At 44.1% G+C, this 16,852-nt stretch overlaps 2 protein-coding genes across 2 annotated transcripts; one reads left to right on the forward strand and one right to left on the reverse strand.

Moving 5' to 3' along the window:
* Nucleotides 1-419: 419 nt before the first annotated feature.
* Nucleotides 420-6,616, reverse strand: LOC127782328 (uncharacterized). Its single transcript, XM_052309484.1, has 5 exons — nt 6,203-6,616; nt 4,200-5,172; nt 3,710-3,982; nt 3,258-3,349; nt 420-1,582 (listed from the first exon to the last, which is right to left on the reverse strand). Exons 2-5 carry the CDS (start codon nt 5,145-5,147, stop codon nt 676-678), a joined length of 2,220 nt encoding a protein of 739 aa, XP_052165444.1. The 5' UTR covers nt 5,148-5,172; nt 6,203-6,616; the 3' UTR covers nt 420-675.
* Nucleotides 6,617-15,895: 9,279 nt separating this feature from the next.
* Nucleotides 15,896-16,540, forward strand: LOC127783400 (uncharacterized). The gene has a single exon (XM_052310663.1). It carries the CDS (start codon nt 15,934-15,936, stop codon nt 16,474-16,476), a length of 543 nt encoding a protein of 180 aa, XP_052166623.1. The 5' UTR covers nt 15,896-15,933; the 3' UTR covers nt 16,477-16,540.
* The last annotated feature ends 312 nt before the right edge of the window (nt 16,541-16,852 follow it).

The raw sequence follows: 16,852 nt of genomic DNA on the forward strand, positions 1-16,852 counted from the left end.
TAGTATAATTAAAATGTAATTACGTTATAACTACTACACGAGCTATCACTAAAATCTTACGCGCAACATGTGTAGATGGGAAAAAAAAACTTGCGTAAGTTTTCTAGCAAATTTGTTTATTAGTTGAAATGTTTGTTCTAATAAACGAAAGGAGTTGGGAATCCCTCCTATCCGTACGTAAAACAATGTATGCATTAACACATAATAAATTAAGATTAGCTATTTTTTAAAAAAAGAATTGATATGATTTTTAAGACAACTTTCGTATATAATTTTTTTTAAAAAAAACAAACGTTTAGTAATTTGAAAAGGCATAGGAAAAATGAAAGAGATGAGTTGGGAAAGTGAAGAAAAGAAGACAATCTAAGGAATTGACAAGGGTTGCGTGCTAAGTTGTTGTCCTTGTATCACGAGTGTAATTTACTCTTTCATTTTCTTTTTTCATTTCAACAATCGAAACAATCAATTGTATTACTGTATACATCATTATCATTACAAATTACCTTCTCTTTTTCATTTTCCGCATCAAATTTAGATTTTAGAATGCTCTTTTAGAGAATGCAGAAATTCTAGATAGAACTCGAAAGCGGGCCACAACTCAGCCCATTTGCGAGCCCAGTTAAGCCTCCCCATGCTGGCCTCGAGATTCGTGCAAGATCTGATGGCCCATGTCGCTCAGACCCTCTTCCCGTTCGCTGCCGGCAGCGCCACCTCGCCGGCGCCGGCGCCGCCCAGCACGGAGGCGGCCGAGTCGACGTTGGTGAGGAGGTACTCGTAGATCTTCTTCCGCAGCCGCTCTATCGTCTCCTCCGGCACGGTGTTGCCGCCTCCATTCGCAACGGCGGGGGCGCCGCCGCCGGCCTCCTCGCCGTCGGCGTCGGATTGCGGCGGCGGCGGTTCCGTGGGCTTCGCTATCTCGCTGAGCCAGTCGTTGACGCGCTTCAGCTGCGGGAGCATCCTGGCGGCGCGGTCGCGATCCCACGGCGCGGCGGCGGCGGCCACGTCGGCGTCGAGGAACCGCTCGACGAACGCCAGGAACCACCCCCTCGCCTCCTCCCCCAGCCGCCTCGCCAGCTCGCCCCTCTCCTCCGCGCCGCCTCCCCTCTCCCACTCCGGCGGAGGGACAGGCGCCGCCGCCACTGCCGCAGCGACGGGTCCCACCCTCCCCTTGACCTTGGGCGGGAACAGCCGCGACTTCGCGGGCGGCGACGCCTTCGTCGCCGCCGCCGGTCTCGCCGACTCGTCGACGAGCACGACGGCCAGCGGGGAGGCAGCAATGGCGGGTGGCGGCTTGAGGTTGTAAAGGGAGAACGCGGAGAGGTCGGTGGCGAGCCCGGCGCCCACCCAGGACGCTGCCCGGCGCCGGCGCTCCACCGCGACGGCAAGGGACTCCTCGACGACGGCTGCGGCTTCACTGGGTGTTGATCGGTCCGGTGAAATCGCCGTCGAGGTCGCCGTGGCCTTGGTCAGCGAGTCGGCGACGACGGTGGCGCGGGACATGGCTGCATGGAGAGCCAGGAATTGCTCCACCGCCGGCTGCGGGTTCTGCTCCTCCGCCGTCGAGCTCACCTCCGCGTACGAGCTGCATCCAGATCAACACAACAGTGAAAGGTAAGTTCTTAGCTGTTATTACTGCAACGAACGTAACGAGTAACGACACAAGCAAGGTAAAAATGTTGCAGAAATCTGAACTTCTGCGCTGTAGAAGTAACCGTATGCAGCATTCAGTAACAATGATCCATCAGTAAAACTCACACATTTTGATCAGATAAAAGCTCATTTGATAAGCATTCAGATCAACACAACAGTGACAGGACATTTCTTAGTTGTTTCGGCAACAAATGCACCATTCCTAACTACTCCCTCCGTTTCAGGTCATACGACGCTTTAAGCTCAATCCGAAATCAATAATTGAATATATTTTCATTATAAATTTGTCTTGGGTCGAAGATGTTACTACTTTTTTCTACAAACTTAAAATAGTTTGACTTTGACCAAAAGTCAAAACGTCTTATAACCTGAAACAGAGGGAGGAGTACACAAATTCTACAACAGTGCATGGTAAAAAGGTTGCAGAAATCTGAACTTTTGTGCTGTACAATCAGCCATGCATTATTCAGTAACAGTGATGGGACCATCAGTAAAACACACATTTTGATCAGATTAAAAGGTCACATTTGACATTACAATAGTACTACTATTTGTGAGTTGTGACTAGGCACAGAACTGTCAGAGCACTGCAAGCACCAGTGTGTGAGCAGAAAGTGCAAACTACTTTATTTCATGGTACATTGCAGTGACAAGTACTGAATTGTTAGGAGTTCTTGTCTGGCAATGCTTGTCAAGATACAGGAATCAGCAGTTCAGACTGTTTGAGAAGATAAACACTATACAGCCTAGCTTTATTCAGACAAGAACAGCTGGCTGTTCCATGCATTGCTAGCATGGACTCCAGGAACTTGTTCAATCTGTCCGTAGAGCACTCAGGAACACAAGCTCAATCCGAAATCTAAATTCCAAGCATGTGCAGACATAATCAAGCCTTTGTATGGATCAAAAGGAGAGGGAGCTAATTGGTGGTTGGTAATATCATTGCAACTTGCTTGACAGCTATAGCTGAGGTATTTCGACCTGACGCCGATTGGTCATCGATTATTTTAGAACCCATGTGATATAAACATCAAGAGAGCCATCGATTATCAACCATGTTAATAATTAGATGCCATGTGGGACTTGAAACTTATCCATAAAATTGCTTGTTGTAAGCATACAACATGCTAGGACAGGCAACAAAATCCTCAAGGCCCTGTTTGGATAGGGAGGGCTTGGATTCAAATCTTTGGCTTTGGGTTCAAATTTGAACTAAGTACAAAAAAGAAAATCCAAGGCAGATCATATCAGCTGCACATATTACGCACACCATAAGGACATATTTAGGCTGGAAACAAGTTAATGAGCATAGTGTGGCGCAAGCAGTTGACTTGAAGAATTTTCACCTTAAAGTTAACAAAATTTCTCAAAATAACTACAGCGATGATGCACATGCATACGGCTATGCATACAAAACACAATTTGGAAATAAATACTAATGGTTAGTACTTAGGTAGTATCAGTATCAGACTAAGAAGTCAAGGAATAGCTCAAGAGAAACAATTCAATATCATTGAAATATCAGGAGTTGGCAATACCTTGAAATGGTGCTGATTATAGATTTTGTAGTTGCAACATCACAAAGGATATGTCAGTGAAAAAATTACCTTAAACATCGAAGCAAGTTCTCTGCAGCAGAAGCTTCCTGCATAGCTTCAACAGCAGCCATTTGTGCTGCATCCCTGTACTTCAGAAGCTCCTGTGAAAAGTTGGATGCAATTAAAGATTCAATATGACATTAATGAAGCATTCAACAGCTACAGAGAAAAATGATCTCCAATTCTCTCATCCTTCAATCCTCTTGGACAGTATGACTAAAATGGTATAGTAAAATTGCTTTGTTGATGCCCAGGGGAACTGGAGCCATCATTTCACATAGTAAAACAGGGCTTGTCCATCGTTTCTTTTGTTAAGTATATATTTGTGCAAAGACAAAAATTAAATTAGCACCCTCAAAATTGCAAAAGGTTTTGCAATGCTAGACCTATTGTAGCAAACAGCCATAGTGAACACATCAATGAGCCAACCTATGCGAACATGTGAATGAGCATATTCATACCTTCCCTAATTTAGCAAGTGAAGGAGGAAGTGATGTCCATGAAGCGCTAGCATCTGTCAACTTTTTGCTGTTTGAAGCAATCTTCACTAGATTTGTAATATTTGTGTTGCTTGAAACTCCAGACGTCCTCCTCAAAGGAGAAGAAGGCTTATTCACTATTTTCTCAGAATCATCTGAAGGGGCACTTGCTGAGCTCTTCCTTGGAGGAGTCTGAATCTTACTGTCATCCTTATGCAATGGCTTCTCTTCTACTAGTGGTTTGCGTCTTGGAGTCTGATAACAAAAGAACCAGCAAAGATTAGTAACTTTGGAAAAAAAAAAGATGGGCAGTAAAGGATCAAACATGAATTCAAATGTTACTGAAAGGCTACAATGTGTTAAGGGCTTAAGGCAATAGCTTAAGTACTACATGAAGGATACTCAATAAAGTAAATCACGCCACATTTGTAGACAAATATAACTGATAAGCGTTGACAACAACCGCACGTACCGATGTGCTTCTATTCTCAGACTTCTTCTCAGTTTTGGCTGCCTTTGAATCTGAATTTCCTTTGCTCTTTGCTTCTGCATTCCCTTCCCAGCTTCTTCTCAGGGCCTTTGGTCCCGATTCAATACTTGACATGGTGTTACTAAGCAAGTTACCTGCAGAGGACTTCCTCCCTGCTGTAGTAGCCTTCAAAACAGAAGCAGCTTTCTCTAACAAGGAAAGCCTAGAAGGTGATGACTTATCTGCTCCTTTTGATTTTGTTCTCTGCTTTATGTCATTCGAGAATCTCTCAAATGATGCCGGTAGAGAATAAACGCTGGTCGGAGATGAAGGTGTCGACCTAGCACTGGTAGGTTTTGTCTTTGAGCTGACTACTTCCTTCTTGTCTATAATGCTATTCAATGCTTGTTTCGAGAGAGAAGAGTTTGATTTGGTTAACTGTGGTTTCTTGATTTCTGCCCCATTGTTTTTCACTGAAGGTTTTAATTTCTCCAATTTGCTCTGCTCCTTTTCTAGTGATAAAGTACTGGCATCCTTTGACCCGTTGATGGATTGTTGTGCCTTCTTACTTCCGAGAAAAGTGGAGTTTGTTACCACAAGATCTTCTGGACTGCCAACACAAGCATGCCGACCTGGAACTGGCCTGACTCCCCTCAAGATTGGCACCGGAGTGGCTGCCTCAAGACGGTCTACATGGATGAACTGTCCCAACTGAATTGTGTCGCTCAATATGAGATCATGCTGCTCTTCTGGTAAGGAAACGTATGTTGCGTGCGAGGAATCGGACACCTTGAGATAGAAACCCTGGTTGGTAAACAGATCACTCCCTGCGAGGGCCGGAACAATGCTGACCACCTGAAGAAGGGACGAACGGTGCTCGCCGGCAACTTTAACATCGCTGTTCATGTGCTGAAGGAGCTTGAGAAGGACCCCGGGTACCAGCGAAGCCATTGCTGTCGACTCTAAAGCACATTACCTGCAAATGTTAAGCACAATTCAGAAATCACAGTAATCATACAGAGGACTTCAAAGAATTATTAGAACTTGAAAGTGACAAAAGTCTAATGAGTTAATAGTCGACAACCTGGGTAGTCCTAACGAAAGTGAAATCACCAACAACCAAATGTAATAAAGGTTGCAACTTTACAGTGAAACTCAATCCAGGCTAACATGTCGGTAGCACAAACCGTTTTGATGGCTCACAGTGAACACGAAACCAATGCATTTTGTCAGTAAATGCTAACTAGTAATATGGCTGGAAATTGTCACTGGAATTGAAACCAAAGCACAACAATTTGCTACTCCCATTTTGCTGAACCATAAAAAGCATACCAAACTCAATGAGCACGAAAGGTGCCATTAACTACAACATTTTGAGTGCAGAATGGAGAAGACAAGTACACCTAGCTGCCCAACAATACTGCTTGGAATGAAGTCAAGCATCGAATAAATAGAGGTGTACTCGAAATGGAGGCTGCAAGGAGCAAGGACTAAGTAGAGCAATTTTTTTTCTAGGAAATGCATTTAATTCAATCCGAATGGGATACTATACGAGTACAAGTAAGGTGTGAGCAGATCCAGTGAGGACCTCAAACACAATCAAATAGGAGTCCCATGATAGAATCAAAGTGGACCTGTCCCAGAACTATATACCAACAGAGATACAGAAGGAGAAAGCACAATCAAATCTTGAGCAAAAGAACCCATTTTAAGCAGCAGCTGCAGAACTGCCATTGATCAATAGAGTAACAAGCAATCTTCGACTAGCAACTTGTTATGGAATCATCATAGTTCCAAAACGTACTTCAGAGGGGGGAAAAACAGAACAGAATATAGAAAGATGCTGCTCGAAGAAATCATGGGAGGAAGAGAAGAAAAGAAGGGACATTTCTGACGAACTCCATCAACATCACAGATACAAGAGACAAATCTAGAAGCAGCATAAAGAATACAGTAAGATGGAGAAGAAGAAGAAGAAGAAGAAGCAGAGGGACGCGAGCACACACCTCTCAAGCCTCTCAACACAAGCCTCGCGAATCCCCCCTCAGCCTAATGGCAATCCGAGCCTAATTATCCCCTCCTTGCTCCTCCCGTGAAGACGATCCTTGTCCCGATTCTTCTTCTACCTCTCGTTCTCAGCCTCTCACCTCCAGTGCAGTGCCGCCTCTCCTCTGCAGAGCCTAACCAATGATTCTTCTTTCTGCCGCTTGCTCTGCTTCTCCCTCCCCCGCCGGTTGGCTTCTTGCGGCGGTGCCAGTCTCTCTCTCGCTTCGCTTCTCGGTGAAAGAGGAGAGAGGCGACTGTGATGTGGTGTGGAGTGTGGAGGCGAGAGCACGCTACGCTGAGCTCTGCGCTGCAAGTCTGCAAGCACAGGGGGGAAGCAGGAGGCACTGTGGCAAAGTTATTTGGGAAAAGCTTCGAGCTTTCTCTCTCTCTCTCTCTCTCTCTCTCTCTCTCTCGATTGTAGGGATTGTACATGTGGGGCCCGGGAAGTCAGTGGGTGGGTGCCTGGGTGGTGCTCTCGTTGAGGTCAGGCGTCGTTTTCAATGGGGCAAAGTGGAGTTCCAAGGACAATTTGGAGAAAGGGAAAGCCTTTTTTTTTTCTTTTAGTTACTGCTCCAACTGTGAAAGTTTTCACCCAAAAGTTAAAAAACAATCTTGACATGGTTTTATGCTTAAAACATTTGGGTAAACAATGGCAATGCAAAAGCCCTAATACACGTCATAAATATCCGACCTTTAGAACGAGATTCGATTGCTCTTTCAAAATATCGATCATCGATATTTCCTGGCATACCTGGATTTAAAGCAAAAGAAAAATCGTGTTCTAAACAATTTATGATAGAGGGAGCATCTTACAAGCTTAAGCTCTATTTCCTCCAACCTAAAATATAACACCCGAAGTAGAGATAGGAGTATATTTAATCATCATCTAAGATATTTTCAAAATAATAACTATTTAATAAATTGCTTCTTTTTTTTATTTGTGTAAAGAGTACATGTGCATTGTGAATGCCCCACATGCATACAACAAAATCAAGATTGATTTCTATTAGTTCAACCCATACAACATTTAAAGTGTGAATTAACTTGTTGAACATGAAGCGACGGAGCACCTTTGATCGATGAGGATTAATTTTAGAATGTTGGATTAGTGTATTTGGTCTCGATGCCCTTTATTTAGGGGATGATCAAATTAAGATAAAGATACTAGTAAATATTAATCTAGACAAGGGTTTTGTTCAGATTCATAGTAGTATGACGTGTCTTATTTTGTATTAGGTTGTTATATTTTGGATCGGATAGAGTATTTGATATAGTAAGGTTTTGTGTGCTGTTGTCTAAGAAAAATTGTAGTAATAGTAGGAGTTTTGCAAGAATTTATTTAGTTTTTGTACAAAATTTGTGGGTTAGAAACTGACATGGTGGGACCTCCTGGGAGAAGTCAATTTCTCATAAAAGCACCAAGCTCATCTCATATTCATCAGGTCATTAAGATGTGGTTGGTTGTGACTTAAGATAAGCACCCAAGCTTGAGTGCAGATCAAGTGTTCTTTTCTTTCTCCTGCAGACTGCAGTAACCATGAAATGGTCCAATCTAATTTGGTCAACGACTGTACGCAGAATCAAAAATCGGACTACCGACAGTCTGTCTCTGCAGTACTCCAGTTTGACTTCAGATTGTAATGTACAACTAATCCATGTTATAGAAAGGGTTAAATTTAACCAAACACATTGATATTTTGTAGATTTCAGATAAGTACATTTTCCTGAAAATGATTAATGTTCAGGCCAGCCCCCATTTTGGTCAAGCGTCAGAATAATACAGTCGCTGCCGATGATTAATTGATAGGGATCTCCTAACCACTGTCGTATAATTTGCATTGCCGGTTGGTAAACTAATTGCCAGAGTATTTTTATGCCTGTATTATGTCGTCGTGTATTGGAGCCGTCGATATCATTGCACCAGCCAAAGTACTTAGTTTTAATAACTCAAAATTTTATCATTGATTTGGTTTAGTTCGACCTTATCTGCATGTGGTTCTAGTAATGCAGCAGCTAGTTGATATCATTGATCATACTCTCTACAAGACTACAAACATGTGTACACATTTGATATCTTTCACATTCATGTATGTACAAATAAAATTCTGAAGCAGAACAAGATGGAAATTGCAGAAGTTCACTTGAAAAGCAAGGAACAGAGCTCCACTTTTTCTCGAAACGAAAAACAAAAACCATGCGGTTCTGAACCCAAGTGCTCGAAGAAACAAAAAGTCAGATAAAAAATGGCCTCGAATTAGTGGCAGCAAGGTACTAACAGTACCATAGTAGTACTATTAGCTGTCTCACTCCATTAATCTGGGGAAATTTATGTACTTGTTTTGCCTGCCTTTGCTCAATTTGCAAGGCATCACTGTAGTACTGTCCAAGAATAAACCTGCTTAATTCGTTCATTCTTTCAGATGAGTTAAGTAAAACCACTTGATCCATATGTACAATACCTTCTGTATATATTTTTTTAGAAAATTGATTAAAACCCAGCCTCTACATCTAAATCAAAAGTACATAACCAAAATACAAGAGTAATTAGACAGACTCGACTGCTTCTAGTTTCTGGACAGTTAAAACTTTCAGTCTGGCAGCAAAGCAACCAAGTGACACCCATGATGGTGAGAGTGAGAGATGTTAGGCTGTAGTAGCTTTCTGGGAAATAATTAACCAGTTCAGATCTGCATATTATCAAAAGCATTTGCATTGGTTCATGCATGCATGGATGGCTGCAGCCTAGCCCTGCATGGATGGTCCATATAGATCATCACACATCACAACAACTGTGGCTTAACTGAAAAACGGTTTGGTGAGCATGTGCTCTCTCCCAGCCTCCCACCAATCTCAAAGCATACAAAAACGGATTTAATCTTGGATTTATGCTAGGTTAATCCCCTTTTTAATACCTCTCGGTTTTGTCATGCGCATGTGGCTGCTGCACAGGATGTCGGCGCCAACGTGGGATGTGAATGTGATGCTGCTGCTGCTTCTGCAATAATCACTGGATGACAGGCAAGCATCACACTGCATGCAGACAACCGTAACAAAATAAACAGGAGTAGGAGTATAATTTTACAGATCAGATAAATTTGTTGTTTTGAAATATTAATCATGTACTAGATCTGTCCCATTGATCCATCATGCACATTAATTCAGGATTTAATGTGCCATTTGGAACACCAGAATGTTTTTAGAAATATTTATGACTTGTCATGGTAGGTAGGTACTGTGAAATTACTGTGTTCCATGGACTGTTGATAGGATTATTCCATTATCTAATAAGGAGAAAATGGCAGTTGATGAGGAACACTTGAGTAGGCAGTGGATATGGATGGTGGTATTGCTACATGTCACATGCGTGGGGGCATGGAATTCTGACTTTCTGAACAGAGCATTATCAACTCCCATCTTGCATGCATCAATTCCCCCCAAATCCAATCTTTTTCCTACCTGTAAGTGCTGCATTGATCATTCTGTTGTCTGAATCTCTGTTACTCCAAAGAAACAACAGATCTGCTCAGAGTTTCAGATAAATTATGTGCTTTTTAGAGTGCGACATGATGTACTGTTACTAAACAGTGATCGTTGCTTGAATGGCACTAGGAAGTAATCCTATATGGGAAATCAAAATAAGGGCATATTTAGTTCGAGAAAAAAATGTTTTTTGTCACATTGGATGTTTGACAGGATGCCGGAAGGGGTTTTCGGATACGAATGAAAAAACTAATTTCATAACTCGCCTGGAAACCACGAGACGAATTTTTTGAGCTTAATTAATCCGTCATTAGCACATGCGGGTTACTGTAACATTTATGGCTAATTATGAACTAATAATTAGGCTCAAAAGATTCGTCTCGCAATTTTTCCTCTAATTGCGTAATTAGTTTTTTAAATCTATATTTAATATTCTATGCATGTGTCAAAAATTCGATGTGATGTTTTTAGGAAATTTTTTTTGGGGAACTAAGGTTTCTGACGAAACGATCGATGAATCAATCCATGATCTGAAGTCTGAAGAGAGCATGGCAAGGCATATGCATCATGATGGATGGGCTAGGAGTAACAGTTATGGAGTATGGTAAGCTATGATGCAGCCATGCAATGCAAGCCTTGTGCTGCTCCTCGTCATGAATTCATAACTATATCTTGGTGGGATGCAATTACAAAGCAAGTTTAATCGGTACTCCTCCTAGCTTGTAGGTTCTGATGGAAACAAGAGATGGCAGTATATATGGCACTGCAAACTGGCTACGCTCGAACAACTGGTGATAGTTTCCGTGATTTGTTGTCAAATTTGTGATCCTTGACTTTGAACTTTAACCCAATGCAATTTATGCTTCATATCGATGATTACATGTGTTGGTCCTGAAATTTCTAGAGAATCCAACTGTTTGCATTCTGAGACTGAATTTCTGAAACCCTCAATGAATATGCTGCAATAAGCAAGTAGTACAGTAAGCATTCTGCGTTGCATTCAGGCCAACTGCCATGCTGCTGCTCTGCGACGAGACCAGTAGACCACAGGGAGAGCAGCAGAAACAAAGTCTGTGTCCGGCCCATTTAGTCATCTGGCCCAATATATGGAGAAGGAATAAGTTCACTTAAGCTCCCTTAACTTGTCAACTAATTCGATTTTCGTCCTTCAACCGAAAAAAACCAGATACAACAGGTCCCTCAACTATCAAAACCGGTGCAAAGCAGGTCCCTCAGCGGTTCTGATGGTGGTTTTTGGCTGATATGGCGCTTACGTGACCGGTTTGACTTGGTCCTCGTCCTACGTGGCGGTGACGTGGCACTGGAAGTAAAATATAAAAATAAAAAATAAAAACAAAATGTGGGGCCCACATGTCGGTCAGATAAAAAGAAAAACAGTGGCCCGCGGCGAGCGCGCACGAAGATGGCGTTCGAGTGGGATGGCCAGCGAGGAGGTGGCCGTGGCGATCCATAGTGGCAAAGTTGGCCTGCTCCGCTACTCTGCTCCGGGCCTCCGGCCGCCGCCCGTCCGGCAACAACAAGAACTCCCCATCTTCCGCGCAACTCCGGCGATGACGACCGCCCGCGCCGCCGCTCCTCCTAGACCGGGGAGTGTGACGTCGCCGGCCACCACCACCACCAGATATCCTGAGTTGGCAGGTGAGGGGGACGCGACCGCCGTCGCCGCGCACCTTGACGCCGGGGTCACGCTACTCGACCTCGATCGGCCTCGACACCGGGGTCACGCCGCCGCCGTCTACTGTCCCGATTCGCGCTCCATCTCCTCTCGTCGTCGTCCCCGCTGCCTTTCTCGGTCCGGTCCGCCACGTGCATGCCGCGCTCGCCGACCGTGACTAGTGCGCCCCGACGTCACCTCCCTCGCCACTCCCTTCTCACCCTTCGACCAACCTAGCGACCGCGTCTCCAGCGCCGCGAGCGTACGTCCTCCTCACCATCGACGCCGTCTCCTCTCCCAACGGCAGCCGCAACCAGGGCCACCTCTCGCCGCCCCTTCCTCTTCCGCCCACAGCCGCCGGAGCCACCTCCCGCTCCTCTCCCTCCCTCCCGTCGGCCGGCGCGTGCTGCCTCTTCTCCCGCCGGCCGCCCCAACGAGCTCGCCTCCTCCCTCGTGGCGCTCCTATCGACCGCCCTCTCCGCCAGCGCGGCGCGCGCCGCCGTTCCTCTCCCTCCCACCCGCCGGCCGCCACTCCTCTCCCTCCCTCCTGCCGGCCGTCGCTCCATTCCCGTCGGCCGCCCTCTCCGCCGGCGCGGCGCTCGCATCGGCCTCCGGATGCCATCTTAAAAGAAGAAAAAGAATGAAAAAGGGAAAAAAAAGATAGAGAGGATGACATGTGGGGCCCACGTGGGTCCCACTTTTTTAAATATATTTTTGAATGTGAAACTGACAGGTGGGTCCCACAGGTTTTATTATTTTTCTACACTGAATTGCCACCTAAGCGCCACATCAGTGCCACGTCGGATGAAGACCGAGTCAAAATAACCACGTAGGCGCTACGTCAGCCAAAACCGCCATTGAAACCACCGAGGGACCTTATCTGCACCGGTTATGATAGTTGAGGAACCCGTTGTATCTAGTTTTGGGGTTCCAGGACGAAAATCGGATTCGTTGACAAGTTAAGGGACCTCTGATGAACTTATTCCTATGGAGAATAGAAACTCGAAGCCCAAGATGGCACTGAACTGGTCATGGGCCCATGGGCTCCAGGAGAATACATTATGTGGGTCCCACAGGAGCGGCAGTGCCGGATCGACTGTGTCTCGGAGTCGGTGTCCGACTCCGAATTCCACACTGAGTTTGATGCTCATGATAAATTCAGATGCTGGCCCTGATGAGAGCTCAAGCAATTCGATCGCAAGCTCATCGTCGCCATCGATCAGAGCGCATTGCACTTGCTGATCCTTAGCTTAGCTTAGCTTCTCCGGTGTGATCCAGCGACACCGGCGGCGCGCGGCCATGGCGTCCCTGTACGCTCCGCAGCTGACGAGGTGGCGCGTCGCGACGTCCGGCGGCGTCGTGCGCGACTGCGTGGAGTACGACGGGAAGCCGCTCTTCTTCTCGCGCGAGGATTGTCGCCGCCGCCTCGTCCCTGACGACGACGAGGAGGACGCGCGCGAGTGCCTGGAGATCGCCGGCGAGGTGTTCCCGCTGATGGAGGAGAGGACGGTGCCGGCGGCGCTCCACGACGGCGGCGGCGTCCGCGAGGCGGTGCGGTGCGTGGAGTACGTCGACGACGACGGGGCCGTGCTGCTGCTCACGGTGACGACGGAGAAGGAGGTGGCGGTGGTCGACGGCGGCGAGGTGCGGGTGGTCGACGGCGGCGGCGGCTACTACGACCCCGACTCCGGCACGGTGGAGCACGTGGTGGACGTGGAGGTGGAGGGCGCACGTGAGGCGTACGTGCTGCTCGTCTCCGTTCGCGAGGAGCTCAACCGCATCGTTCGCATCAAGAGGCTCAACTGATCATTCCTACGCCGTAATTTCTGAAACCATTGGGGAAAAAAATTCCGATGATGTACATGGATGCCCATTACGTACAAGTGATGATAGATGTTAGCAATGAGCTATGTATGAGCCAAATTTTTGTATTTGGATAGATTGTGCTTGGTGTGAAATTTGTAACAAGTATTTGTGCATCAAATCCCTGTATTGATTTTCAGATAAATTAATAACAACGATCAACACAGAGTTTCAGATATTTTTTGTGTCCAGATCAAACCATCTAGTTGGATGGAAATAAAATGTACTCCTAAATAAAAAGAGTTGTCTGACAATTTGATCCATCCATATTCTGAATGTGTCTCAACGAACTGAGCATGCCATGTCATGCATCATGGCAGGATCATGCATGAACCGAACAAACCCTAATGCTTCTGCAGTTCTGCTTCTGAACGAGATCATATCATAGACATCTAACGTCCATTTTCAGTCAGCAGTTATGAATCATCACTAACTGTTTGCACAGGAGTATAGTTGCAAAGGAGTAAAGCTCAGGGGCTCAATATTGGATCAGAGCTTACCTATACTTTACTACTAGCTCCAATCTTACTTATAACTAGTATAAGCTCTAAGATCGCAAAATCTAAACCGACAGCGCTCTCGATTTAGTGTTAAAGAGCGATGCATTCATACGTGAGAAAAGGACCAGTGCTACTAGTACGTGAGAGAAGGTCCAGTGTTGCTAGTATAGTTACGTGAGAAAAGGTCCAGTTGTTACTAGTGCACACAATGCATGTCTATTTTTTTTTTCTTTTTATAGAATTTTCTCTCAAATTACTTATCCGATCTATAATCCAATTACACAATTGTGTTCATTGCAATTAAATCTTCAGAACAAGATCTTACATGATTATATTACGATGAAATAAAATTATATTTGTAAATTACTTTTATTACATATGTAAGTTACTTCTATCATATACATAAATTACTTTTAGATTTGACTAAATTACTTCTTAGACATATAAAAGTAAATTCAATAAAGTCTAAAAGTAATTTACATATATTATAAAAAGTAACTTAAAATAAAACGGAAGTAACTTTGTCACGACATTAGAGGTAAATTTGTTGTAGGGATAAAAATATGACTATCTAGAAATTAAATTTAATCAGCACAGATCAACACATGAAAGTTTTAACAATTTTTAAAAATAACTTCAATGTTAAATGGAAGTAACTTTTGCATGGTTCAGAAGTAACTCTCTATAAATATATCTTAAAAAAATATGTGATTTAAAAGATATAAGTTATTAAAGAGATTAAAAAAGATACATACTATTGCATTTTTCAAGTTAAAATGAGACACTAGATGGAGTACAAATCAGCTACCACTAGCTGTGTAGTCACGTCCAAAATGAAAAAAAAGGCATGCATTAAAGTTATTTTCTTTTTGTTATAAGTTACTTCTACAATATATGTAAATTACTTTTAGGTTTTATTGAATTTACTTTTATATATCCAAGAAGTAATTTAGTGAAATCTAAAAGTAATTTAGATATATTATAAAAGTAATTTATATTTTTTTCATCAAAATATAATCATATGAGATCTTGTTATAAAGATTTACTGTCTCCGTTTTTTAATAGATGACGTCGTTGACTTTTTCTCACATGTTTTAACATTTGTCTTATTCAAAGATTTTATGCAAATATATAAGATATAAATCACACTTAAATTACTATGAGTGATAAAACAACTCATAACAAAATAAATTATAATTACGTAAATTTTTTTGAATAAGACGAATGGTCAAACATGTAAAAAAAGTCAACGGCGTCATCTATTAAAAAACGGAGGGAATAATTATTACTAACACAACGGTGTAATCGGATCGTCGATCGAATGAGTAGTTTAAGAGAAAATTTTATTTGAAGTATATGTGGATAGGGTCTAACATAGATGGAGTGGTAGCTGGTTTAGACAAACCAGCTACCACTAGCTGTATAGTCACGTTCCTCTAAGATGTGTACTTCCAATGTTAAATCACCATCTTTCTATCTATATGACCTTTTTAATATTCTGCACGGTTTGGGTTTAGATAATTGGGTTCAAAAAGAAAAAAAATCCACAATAAATTTCATAGCAAAATATTGGATTCCACGTAAAATAAATGCACACAAACATTTGGGTTCCTGAGGAAAATACAATGAAGTCCTCAAGAAAATTGGAATTTCTAGGGGGTGAAGGCAATAAATTCATTAAAGATACATACACTAAATTCTTCCAAATAGCATTAAATTCCTCAAATTGGATGCTCAAAGGCATTACTCCTATTTGGATTCCATAAGAGCAGGTACAATAGCAAGCTATAAGCTGGCTATAACCATATATCGAGAAGAAAAGAGAAGAGAGAAAAAAGCAGGCTACAGATTTGTAGTTGGCTGTAACACGGACTCTAAGATATTATGTGTGTATGAGAGATGAGACCAGGTATTAATGGTGTAGTATATTTTTATAGTTAACTATTGTATGAATAGACTATTAGATTGACTATAGATATTTTGGAGTCAGTAGTTGGCTATACTATTGACCTTGCTCTAAGGGAAAAAAACATTAAATGCTTCAATTAATGAGTTTTTTATATTTGGGATTCTTTTCAAAGCCTATATATACACAAACTAGCTAGAACACTCATGGCAAAATCAACAAACACAAGAACTAGAGTTCATCGATCAAACTGAGTTGGGTTCAGCAATGGCGAGACCAGCTGCTGCCGTCACCGTCCTCCTCGCCGTCGTCGTCCTCGTCTCCGTCGCCGCCTCCCTCCCCTCCGCCGTCGTCGGCGACGCCCGCTTCGTCGCCCGCACGTGCAAGCGCACCAACCACACCGAGTGCGTGAAGATGCTCAGCGCCGACCGGCGGAGCGCCAGGGCCACCACCGTGCACCAGCTCGCCGGCATCGCGGTCGACATCGCCGCCGCCACCGTGAAGTCCAGCGCCGCCGCCGTGTACGGCAAGTTCCTGGAGAACCACGGCCAGGTCCTCGAGCTGACGCTGCTCGAGTGCTGGTGGATGTACGACCTCGCCGCCGGCGAGGCCCAGGCGGCGGTCGACGCCTACAGTTCCGGCGGCGCGTACCTCGACGTGGTCAGGCACCAGCTGGCCGGTTACTACGCCGGGATCATGTGCGGCAACATGATCGTCCGCCGCTCGAAGGTCTCTCCGGTGGCCGACATCGACAGGACGACGGCGACGCACTGTAACATCGCCGTCGATCTCATCGGGCTGCTTTACTAACTGAAAGTTTATAGGATTATTTTACCTCCTGTAAAAAAAAATAAAGTGGTAACCTTTCAAAGACAATGAAAAATGGCAGTTTGAAGTTACAAATTGTGCATTTCGATATAGTGAAAGATTTTCATGCCCAAAGTACAACTTCATCACAAAAGAAATCACAGAGAGTCAGATTTTGCGAGCGCCGTCGGCTGATTTTGCTGATTGGTGGCTTATAGCCCGAAAATCTGTTGCTAAGGTTGACGATAAAACATTCGATGCAGGGGTGATCCTTGTAACCTGGTTGATTTGGAAAGAGCGAAACACAAGGGTGTTCGAAGGGATCGCGGCATCGGTTCCATGGGGGATGAACGGGAGACTTGCATAGCTGCAGGACTTG

This window comes from Oryza glaberrima, chromosome 8, assembly GCF_000147395.1.
Source record: "Oryza glaberrima chromosome 8, OglaRS2, whole genome shotgun sequence".
Lineage (NCBI taxonomy): Eukaryota > Viridiplantae > Streptophyta > Magnoliopsida > Poales > Poaceae > Oryza > Oryza glaberrima.

What these genes read in the sequence shown, in the direction of transcription:
- LOC127783400 (XM_052310663.1), top strand. Translation starts at nt 15,934, where the DNA reads ATGGCGAGACCAGCTGCTGCCGTCACCGTCCTCCTCGCCGTCGTCGTC.
- LOC127782328 (XM_052309484.1), bottom strand. Translation starts at nt 5,147, where the DNA reads ATGGCTTCGCTGGTACCCGGGGTCCTTCTCAAGCTCCTTCAGCACATG. An exon ending in CTGAGAATAGAAGCACATCG is followed by an intron (nt 3,983 to 4,199) that starts GTACGTGCGGTT and finishes TTTTGTTATCAG; the next exon opens with ACTCCAAGACGCAAACCACT. An exon ending in CACTTGCTAAATTAGGGAAG is followed by an intron (nt 3,350 to 3,709) that starts GTATGAATATGC and finishes AACTTTTCACAG; the next exon opens with GAGCTTCTGAAGTACAGGGA.